At 41.1% G+C, this 11,478-nt stretch overlaps 1 protein-coding gene across 1 annotated transcript; it reads left to right on the top strand.

The window, feature by feature from the left end:
• Nucleotides 1-281: 281 nt before the first annotated feature.
• On the top strand, nucleotides 282-5,025 carry ccdc74b (coiled-coil domain containing 74B; the record flags this gene model as incomplete). The annotated part of the gene is made up of 7 exons (XM_080017691.1): nucleotides 282-621; nucleotides 1,425-1,472; nucleotides 2,719-2,848; nucleotides 3,048-3,261; nucleotides 3,739-3,839; nucleotides 3,927-3,992; nucleotides 4,890-5,025. 7 exons carry the CDS (start codon nucleotides 282-284, stop codon nucleotides 5,023-5,025), a joined length of 1,035 nt encoding a protein of 344 aa, XP_079873817.1.
• Between the last annotated feature and the right edge of the window lie 6,453 nt (nucleotides 5,026-11,478).

The following is an 11,478-nucleotide window of genomic DNA, read 5'->3' as shown; positions in this document are numbered from 1 at the left end:
TGCCAGGGCAACGTTGTCACTAACGCCTGTTCCGGGTTGACGCGAGTTCCCCGGAAGCGGCTCCCGGCGGTCACTGAACGGCTCGAACGGGGGCGTCTCACGGTAGAAATGACCCGCGGACGGGGCTCGAACCGCGGCCCCCGTTGTTTAACCTCCTCCGGCGATGTAGTTCGAAGAGATAGTTGTTGTTGTTGTCGGCAACGGGTCCCGGGTGCGTTGCTCAGCGACCCCTCACCCCGACACCAACACTAAAGAACGGCAAAGAAAAGCCACAACACGCCATGTCCAGCCGTAACCTCCCCCCGGTGAGGAACCTCCCGCACTGGTCCCGGGTGGGCTTCCTCTGCAAGCCCTGCGCCCCGCAGCCCCTGTCGGTCTCCCAGAGGCCGCCCGCCCCCGCCGCGCTGCTCGGGAGGGGCCGCCGGGCGGCGGGGCCGGAGGAGGCCAAGGCCACGGAGAGGTCCCCCCCACCACCCCCGCCGGCGGAGGAGAGGCCCTCCGGGGACAGGGACCCCCGGGCCGCCTCCCTGCAGAAGAACATCGGCTTCCTGCAGCAGCAGCACCGGGAGACCTTGGAGAAGCTGCACGCCGAGGTGGAGGAGCTGCGTCGGGCCAACAAAGGTGAGGAAGGTCCCCTGAAAATAACCGGAGGGGCGGAGGTCAGGGAGAGTGACCTGGGCTGGGTACACTTGGGATATACTCATTACTTGAATAGTATATAGTATAATGTTAGAAAATACAGTTGTTTTATTTTTAATTACATTTTCAGTTGTTTATTTTACATTATTGTTTGAATTCCCAAGAAATAATCATGATCCTCCAATGTTTATAATAATGATGCATCATAATCATTATTATTATTATTATTTTTATTATAGTTATTATTATTGTAGTTATTATTATTATTATTATTATTATTATTAATAATAATAATAATAATAATAATAATAGTGGTAGTAGTAGTTATTTTTATTCATTCATTCATTCATTCATTATTATTATCATTGATATTATTACTATTTGATTGTATTAAAGTACTGTTACTATTAAAGTATTATCAAATCAGAGCGCGAGAGAGAGAGAGAGAGAGAGCGAGAGAGAGAGCGAGCGAGACCCATTTTAACCTCACTGGCTCCATGGAAAGTTACAGGGGAAGTGGATGGTGACAACTCCCTCTCTCTCTCTGTGTGGGCGGTAGGGCAGTGATCCAATGTCACTTCACCCAATAGGTAAATGTCTACAGCCCCTCCACATCTGACACCGCCCCCCCAAAGAGTTTTCTGAATCACATGGGTCGTCTTTCCTCACAGTGGCCCTTGTCCCAGGGCACACGAGGCTCGTTTAGTGGGAGAATGGATGAGGATGAAGAGCACGGTGCATTATTAATGCATTAATTAATAATTCCCCTGATTTCCGTGTTGCAGAGCTGCAGTATAAACTCATTATGGACCCGTCAAAGCACAGCAACAAAGGTAAGATGTGACGTGAACATTTATCTGCAAACAGGATTTGTTCTCCGCCGGTGCTAAGGGGGGGGCTAAGCCAATACATTGCGTGACTTTTGAGTTACTTTATAGAGAGTGCCTTGTTTATTGTCCAGAAAAGCATATACCAAGCTTGATATAAATTGTACTTTAAAATATGTCAGAACGCACACTTTTTTTTTTTATTTCTAGCCGGTTTCACACCGTATCCGAAAACGCATCCGACCGTCAGATCCTTCCCCCCCAGTGGTCGTCACATTAACTGCATTTGGGTTTCGTGTTACAAAATATGTCTTTGAAAATTGGAGAGTTTTCCAGTACAAGGGTGAGTAGTTTGCCCAGCTGAACCTTGAACCATTTTCCATGAATGACAGTTTACAATTTCCTTTACATAGTGTTTGCACAGTGCAAAAAAACCCACACAATTGACCTATATAAAAATATACAGCAGGGCCGAGCTCCATGAGCGGGCAACGACCTGCGTTATGACGTACGTCGATTTGGTCGCTGGGTTGGTCGCTTGGCCGGCTGCTTTTGATCGTTGTGTTGGTCGCTTGGCCGGCTGCTTTTGGTCGCTGTGTTGGTCGCTTGGCCGGCTGCTTTTGATCGTTGTGTTGGTCGCTTGGCCGGCTGCTTTTGGTCGCTGTGTTGGTGGCCGTGTTACAAATGCAAGCGACCGACACAGCGACCAAATCGACGTACGTCACAGCGCACGTCGTTGGTCGCGTACGGAGCTCGGCCTTACTCAAAATCTATTTATTGATTGTGAATATGGTGATGTACTTTAACGTCAATAACATCATTATTGTATGTACGTGACTTGTTTGCTCTATTTTAAGCCCAGTTCCAATAAAAAAAACCTGGAAAACGTGAACGCATCCCGGAAACTCGAACGCGTGCGGAAATTCCACACGTCGCAGCTTTTTTACTTGCGGAATCCGACCCTCCACAGAAACGAATGGATCAATCGTTTGTCGTATTAGTGTCGAGGCTTTAGAGAGCACAAGTTGCGCGTTCCGGCTCAGGGTTGTCCTGCCATCATTGACCATATAGGGGCATTTGGTTTTTGCGCTTTCTATTTTTCACCTTTTTAGGTCGCAACAGTTGTATTTCGGCTCTTCTAAAAGGCTTGAGTATAATGCCAGGCTGTACTATTGTTCCCGACCGCAAACGTGAATCATTTTATCTACTATTTAAAAAAAAAATCAAATTCCAGCTTCGGCCTTTCTCCCAGCGGCTCCGGGGTGGACGCCGAGTCGGCGGGCCGTGCGACCTCCCACTCAGGGGGGCGAGGCCGGTGCAAGGGTCGACCCGGAGCAGCCTGTGGTGGACGCCAGGACCTCGCAGAACAGCGAGAGCCTCAGGTTGGTGTCCTGGCAGCCGGCCATATTGTTTACGTCGCACCACTTACTTACTTTTTAAAAGAGGAATGTAAGTTAGAGAGAAAAAAAAAGTATGTATATATCGACATATATATATATATATATATATATATATATATATATATATATAATTTTTTTTTTATTTATTGTTTATTATCTCTAACTAACTATCTCTCGAAAGACCCCAGAGGAGCAGCAGCTCCACAGATGGCAGTGACTCTCATGACTCGCCGCCGCAGGACCACTGCAGCGACCTGCGGGGGGCGCTCATCACCTCGCTGCAGCCGTTGCGGATCCACCGCAGCCCGGTCCACCCGCCCCAGCCCCCCACACTGCAGGAGTGCGAGATCATCATCCGGCAGCTCTACAGCGCCAACAGCATGCACTGCCAGGAGGTCGGGTTCTTTTGTTAGTATACTGTGTATGCAGTAGATTGTATCATGTGCAGATCGTTTTTGTGGAAATTGTTTGTATTTACTGTATATAAAAAAAAATAATATATATATATATATATATATTGTATATATATATTAGGATGATCATTCATTCTATAGTAACAAGATAGGTCCGCTGTTTTTCCTACCCAGGCCTGATTATTATTATTATTAGGGTTCTAGCCTGCAGGGAACCCTGGAACCCTATTGTTTTTCTCTGATTTTTATTATTTTTAATCTTCTTGGCATTTTTCAGGCTGAAAGTATCTAAAAACACGGCCACCCCAGTATGCGCAGCCATGTTTGAGGTCTTGTTGGAACCAGGACGTTTCAAACATTTTGTGGCCCAAGTTTGATCAACATTGATGTTCATCCGCCATAGGCCTATAAAAACCCTTCAAATCCATTAAGTGCGTCAAACGCCGTGTTTCATTCCAGATTATCCGCTTGAAGTCGGTACTGAGGGACATTGTGTTCAACAAGAAAATCACGCCAGAAAACTACATCCTGACCAAGGCCTACCTCGCCGATGGGCCCCGGTAACGTCTTCTAAGCCAAACAGTCTCATCCGCTGAGCGCGCAGCAGAGTAGTGTCACAGTATATCTTTTAATTTCTCCTCTTTCAGGAAAGTTCCTGTGACTTCTGGTGATAAGTTTCCACAGCTGATACTGAAACAGCTGTCAAAGAAAACGTACGTACACAACAGACATTCACAACCTTTTCACTTTTTTGAGCACTGATATATTGTCATTTGACTGATGTATTTTTTAATAAATTATGTAGTTTAATGGGTTTGAATTATATCATAATTTCAAATGAATCCATTCCAGGCTCCCTTCATGCTCTAGTTATACCTGCAATGATTCTCAGCCCTTTTCACATCAGAGACCCTCAATTTGATACGCATCAGGGGGACGGACCCCTTTTTGTAAGATCTAGTCTCTGGGAACCCCAATCTGAGATGATTTTAATTGTTTGATATGATGTATTGTCTATACTATAGTTAGGCAGATAGCAGTTAAACTGAGACCAAAACAGTCATTCATGAACGTTCTCGAATATCTTGTCAGTTAAATGACAGTGAAGTTTAAACTTTTATGCTATAATTTTACTTGGGACCCCGTGGAACCTGTGAAGGACCCCCTCCAGGAGCTCCGCTTGGTCCCTGGACCCCACGTCTAGAACCAAGGCTCTTCGTTATGATAAAAGTAGCTTTTGACTTCTACTCTAATTAACTTTGATCGGTTTTGAGAGTACACACAGACAAAAATCTTATTTAGCCTCAGTCGGGTGCCTATAGACCTAAATGTGGATTCCAATTCCATGAAATGAGTGATGCTGGCTCCAAAATTATAAGACCATTTGTCTCTAGTCCCTAATTGCGGTTTTGCTGTAATTTTGGGACCAACGAAATGGATTCACGAGCCAAAAAAGGTTAAGGAACCCCTGCTCTCTGTTCTCGGTGCGGAGCAAGATTCCACGTTTCAAAGTCTCGGTAAACATTTTGTGTTTGAACAGAATGTATGCCGTCACAATATTTTTAAATCTCAGGAAGTACTCTGTACCCCGGCGCCTCCTCCTCCCGCAGGTCGGCGCCTCCTACGGAGCCGACGGGGGGCGTGGTCCTCCCGGCTCTGAAGCAGACCCTGCGCTCCACCATCACAGAGCGACAGAAGAGGAACCAGGCGCTCCAGAGGAACTGTCTAAAAAGGACGATACCCTGAGGCGGGCGGACCCTCCCCCAAAAAAGATGCTGCATTCCCCCTCAGGACGGGCGCTCAGCCATCCAAGAAACAAAAAAAACAAAACAAAAGAGGAGAAACGGACTGGATCTGAACATTGGAAGGAAGTTGATGTCGGATGCAGATACGTTATCGTGGGTTAGTATTTATGTTCCATAGTTTGGAATCATCACCAGAAATAAAACCCAGTCAGTTTGAGGTGATAGGATTGTTCATAGAGGACCAACAACAACAACAAAAATACAACTACTCTGTTGACGACTAGCACTCGTGTGCTGTGAAAAGTTTTCAAATTCCACAAAAAAAAAACCTGAACAATGGAAATTAGCTGTTGTGCTGCAAGATCAAAATTGCAAGGCTGCACTAATTCATCTAACCAGTTTCAGACGGAAAGTGACCTCCTGTAGAACAAGTTTCACTCTGAAAGTGACAACACACAAAGTGATGAAACTTTCGATTCTTTTTTGAGATTCGGTTCCCGACGAATCATTCTGTAAAGCGAGTGGTTCGATTTTCCTTTTTTTTTTTTGCCTGGTTGTTCATTTGATTCGGTTGGCGTAACGCACCGTGAGCGGGGGCGGGGGGGCAAAAATAAAAATGAACAAAAACAAAAGGACAAAGGAAAATACTAAAACCTCTACCTCAAAGCTGCAGGACACATGAATCCAGACGAATCCAGATGAGTGGGATTGTCAGAATGTATCTCGGAGGAAGTTTGTGCTGCTTTAATGTCACAGACGTCACTTGAAAAGTGCATTTATTTCAAGCTCACGTACAGCGACACTATAACTTTTTTTTTTTTTTTTTTTCTTTACCCTAAAAAAACAGCTTCAAATTCATTTCGATGGAACACTGACTTGTATATGGAGAATGGCACCTCTTTCATTCCCTCTCACCCCATCCCAAAACCTGTTCTTGCACTATGTAACTTCTGTGTTCGGGTACGAAACTGCGGGAAAAGTGTGTTGCGCTTTACGGCACTATGTCACTTCCTTGACTTCCCGTCTTTTTTTTACCAGGTTTAAAATTTTTATTGTAATAACGTGAAAGAAAAATAGTGGAGGACAGACCCGAGCAGTATGCGTAACCAGGTACAGTGGGACTCTCTTCCTGTGTGGTAGTACACTTCCTTGGTGTTTGGCTCTGGTAATCGCCGTTCTTTTTTGCCTGGTAACATTTATTTTTAAAAAATGTATAAATGATATACTTGCCGGTCAAAATGTCTGCTAATAATGCTCATGCAAAACGTAGCGGCACCATTTCTGCTGCGGCACGGTGAGACTCTCATTGCGCCGCGGGGTTTGATTCACAACTCACACTCTGAGCCGATCTGCCAGGCCGAGCACATCTGGCACCTGCACCAGGAGCAGGGGGCCCCGTCCCTCCCCGTGCCGGTTCTCCTCGCGCTCGCTGCAGCGGCGAGGTCCGTGCAATCGGCGCTGTAGCCTGGGTGTACGTTACTTCTTCGTTTGTAACTTATTGAAACGTGACCGATAAGGTTCAAATTTGTCCGGTGAATTATAGGATTTTCGGGCACCCGACCGACTGGCGCCGAATCCCAAATACCAAGAGTTACCTGGTGCTGCTTTGTGGGTGGTTAATATTTCATGGATAATGCTCAAAGGGCTCCAATGTTTTTGTTGTCATGTATCTCGACAAGTAGTTCATATGTATTGTTTTTCTAGTAAAGTGGTATAAATTGGAGCCAGCTTTACACTGAATCCGACGAACGACAAGAACAAACCGGAAGTCCATTCGATTCTTATTCAACTTTTACAACAGGTTTCGATCAGTTTAAACTAAACTAAGCTGCAAGTAACATATACTATTTATATACATGCGTATCACATTAATGTTGGAGGCTGCAATATTCGCCATCAATAAATATGCTTTTTAAGGGGGTAAAAAACATGTGAAAATAGTTTTGGCCGCTCTTTTCAAAACACTAAACACTGCAGCTTGATGCGGCGCCTCCACGCAGTTCATTTGTCCACTAGGGGACAGAATGCCACCATCAGATGCGTTTTCGGATTCATTGTAAAGTTCGCCTCAAACAATCCATTCAGACAACAGCTTTTAACAACAGCGTGCACTCCTGTGTTTCTATTAAAAATATATATATTCCTACAGTATAAAATCAGTAGTATTTAAATCTTAAGAAAATACGGAGCTTGCTGAAAAAGGCACTTTGATTTCTCTACAAGTCCTCCTGGGGACATCTTGGCCTTCGAGCTCACTGGAGCGCCTCCACTCAGCACTTCCAAAATTATGGCTGTTGTTCATGTTCAACACTTTTTTTTTCCCCCATTAAATTCAATGGATAAATCGTGATTTTACATTAAGGGTGAAATCATGATGTGCTGCTTATTATTTCAGATTTGTGAGATAACTATCCCATTTTATCTTATATTTATATAATACGAAATAAATTATCATGAAATAATTATTGCCCCTTTAGTAGCTATTACTTTATTCAAGATTCAAGAGGTTTATTCGTCACATGCATATACATACATCCATACATATCTGCAGTGAAATGTCAATGCAACGCACCCGGTGATTATGCACAATATGTTCTAGACTGAACACAAATAACGTAATGCAGTAAGTAAATAGAAGAATATAGAATAAAATAAAATAAGATAACTCTAAAGAAATAACTTATCTATCCCCAGGTTGAATCCAGGCTTGGTTATTATATCATAGGCCTTAGTTTTAGTATATAATATGTCCATTTTCTCGTGTATTTACAGTAAACGGGTCCTTTTCAAATAAAATAAAAACCAAAAGATAGCTCCCTCTCGCGCCCACCAGGGGGCGCCGGCTGTGAAGAAACAGTATTTTAAACATTAGCGCAAACGTATCACGTCACACAACCAATCATAAAATCTCCAGGTTGAAAAACCACTGAAATTGTTTTTCATTTTTCCACAGTTTCAAGTCTTTAATTGTGCTGATGTTGTTTATTTATTTATTATTTACTTTTATTTTGACTGAATATTTTCCTGCTACACAGGATGATCACCTCTCCATGTCAAATTCCACACTCAGATTAGACATCATAATAATAATAATAATAATAATAATAATAATAATAATAATAATAAGCTGTGTGTAGTTTCGGGCGGTCTCGACCCAGCGCAGGTACTGCCCAAGGCAACCGCTGTAGCAATGGAGTCCACACCACGCACCTCGCACGATGTGAATGCCCCCTCAGAGCCACAACCTGCACATATATAACGAATTGGATGAGGATGTCACAAAGAGCCCCGCTCCACAAACCTATCTCACCTCTCAACTTTGGCATATCGACGATGCGTGAACGTTCTGCAACTTCCGGGTAGATTTCCATAGTTTTTTCCACTAATGCCTGCTTCAAATGTAGCTCGATATGGATCAACATTGAACCGAGCGACGTCGGAGACGTCCCGGTTCTAACTAGACCTCAACCCTGTCCCTGGGTTCAGCTATTGCCTGTTCCGGACACTATTAGCCTAAAGAATGGCAAGGAGAATAATAATAATAAAAATCCCAGCAATAACAGGGGGGGGTGGGCTGGACCCCTAATAATAATAATAATAATAATAATAATAACTCATTTATTTGACCATTTCAAGCAAAATGACACTCTATAAAATAATAACAAATGTATTTGCTCATTTCAAGCAAAATGACACTACAAAATAAAAATTAAAAAAAAAAAATAATAATAATAATAATAATAAGAAGAAGAATTATAGTAAAAATAATAATACAAACTAATGAATTGCATCCTTTCAAGCACTCTACAAAATAAGAAAAGTATTAATAAATGAATATGTAAATAAATTAATAAAAAGGGACTGGGTGAGGGTATTGAGAGTCTGAAGGCCTGGTTGAAGAGGACACATGAACAATCAGAGAGAATCATGAGTTCATTCTCACCGCTGTTTCATCAAACGGCGGAAAAATACACAATGACGTCCATGAATGATTCGTGAAACTCGACAACTTTCACAGAAAGGAAGAAGAAGTAAACCCTGAAACCCTGATTGTTTCCCTCCCGTGCGTTGCCTCACTCAGCCTCTGTGGGAAGTGTCCTGCCGACCAGTGTGTGCAGAGCATTAACATTCACACTGTGTTGCAGTGCAGGGATCTGCCCGCTGCCAGCTGCACGGCCACCGAAAACCAAAACCAAAGAAAAAAACAGACACAGAGAACCACTTCTTTATGTGTTTGTATCTTCCAACAAAGAGCAGGACCACCCTAAGCCTTGGAAAAAGGAATAAACAGACCTGGGAGAGCCCTGTCCTCTGAAATTGAATCTCAGGATCTGTCCCCATCGGTATTCTTCTGTTGGATTGGGAAACCTCGTCCGCTCATTTGCTGGAATGCTTCGCTGAGCGGTGCTGACGATGAGATGTATTTGAAAGGAAGTCGGAGAACAGGAATTGAAAATGGGGAAACGTGTAAAGGCCTTTCATTGGAGGCCACGGATAAAGTTGATTCGACAAATAAGCTTCTGCTTCACCAAATTAGAGTTTATGCAAGAGCCGCAGCACTCTGAGTCTGATAGCGTTCCCATGCACCGGGGGCCTAGAATTAAACCTATTGATTAAGTCGCACAATCTATTAAAGGTGCTGCTTTCATCAGTTGCCCATTGTTGTTTTCCGGTGAGGTTTATGTTTTAGTGTTGAACCGTTCCTACTACTTCCTACATATAGTTTATTTTGATCCCTTTCTTTGACTTGCCCCGTTCTGTCAACCTCTGATACTCTAACACCGCAATTAGGGAATCGATGCTGGGTTGTTTTATCTGATTTTATGTGATTTCATGTCAAGGATCCTCTCCTACACCATCCTTATTTTATCCTGATTTATCCTACTTGATCTCATCCTAATTCTCTTTATCCTATCTTATCTATCTGAACGTTGATATACGATATAACGTACATATGTTGTATGTAAATATGTTGTATGTAGATTTGGAGCTGTAACAAAAGTAATTTCCCCCTGGGATTATTAAAGTATTTCTGATTCTGACTCTGACTCTGAACCCATCCTTATCTGGTCTAATCTGACCATATCCATATCAGGTCGTATTCTATTTCCTCTGATCTCACATTGTACCTTACGTGCTCCCATCTCTCAACATGACGTCACAATGGAATTCAAGGCTTCCTGGGCTATAGAAATATATATTTTAGGTTTTGATTTAAAGTGTTCTGGTGCCTCTAAATATATTTAGATTATTTGATTATTATTATTATTATAATAATAATAATGATAATGATCATGATCATGATAATAATAATAATAATAATAATATTAATAATAATAATCAAATAATTAAATAATCTTATAATAATAATAATCTTTATTGGTGAAGTAATGACCAGCGATGGACACTCATCACCAGGTCCCCGGGCGCGTCCACGAATGCTGCCCACTGCTCCTGGCTGTGGCCCCTGGAGGAAGGACAAGCCAGGATGGGTTAAACGCAGGGGCCTCATTTCACCGGCCACCATCCAAAGCGTGTGTGTGTGTGTGTGTGTGTGTGTGTGTGTGTGTGTGTGTGTGTGTGTGTGTGTGTGTGTGTGTGTGTGTGTGTGTGTGTGTGTGTGTGTGTGTGTGTGTGTGACGAATAAAGATCGTTCTTCTTCTTCTGATGCCAGATCAGAAATACAAGGTAAATACAACGGTTAATTAAAAAAAATATATATATACAAAAATAAATGAACAACAGTAGTAAAATATCGTCTGGGTCGTTTGTTTTCCATTTCGTTATGTTTTTCATTTTCTGTTTTGTCTTTTGTTTTTTTGTTTTTTTGTTTTGTTTTTACAGCGCGACTGACGCTGCTCTGTCAGGAGGTGACGAAAAAAAATAATTAATAATAATAATAATAAAATTTAAAAATAAATAAATAATGATAATAAAATAAATAATTTAAAAAAAAATTATAATAATAAAATAAAATAAAAAAATAATGATAATAAAATAAATAATAAAAACAATAATAATAAAATAAATAATAATTTAAAAAAAGAATAATAGAATAAATAATAACAATAAAATAAATAATAATAATATAAAATAATAATAAATAATAATAATAATTAAATAAAATAAATCCATTTCGTTATGTTTTTCATTTTCTGTTTTGTCTTTTGTTTTTTTGTTTTTTTGTTTTGTTTTTACAGCGCGACTGACGCTGCTCTGTCAGGAGGTGACGAAAAAAAAAATTATAATAATAATAGTAATAAAATAAAAAACAATAATAATAATAATGATAATAAAATAAATAATAATAATAATAATAAAATAAAATAAAAAATAATAATAATAAAATAAATAATAATAATAAAAAAGAATAATAAAATAAATAATAAAATAAATAATAACAATAAAATAAATAATAATAATAATAATAATAAATAATAATAAATAATAATAA

Source organism: Zeus faber (genome assembly GCF_960531495.2).
Source record: "Zeus faber genome assembly, chromosome: 17".
In the NCBI taxonomy this organism is placed as follows: Eukaryota; Metazoa; Chordata; class Actinopteri; order Zeiformes; family Zeidae; genus Zeus; species Zeus faber.
The sequence above is the reverse complement of the archived record's forward strand: the minus strand, read 5'-3'. Positions and strand labels throughout refer to the sequence as shown.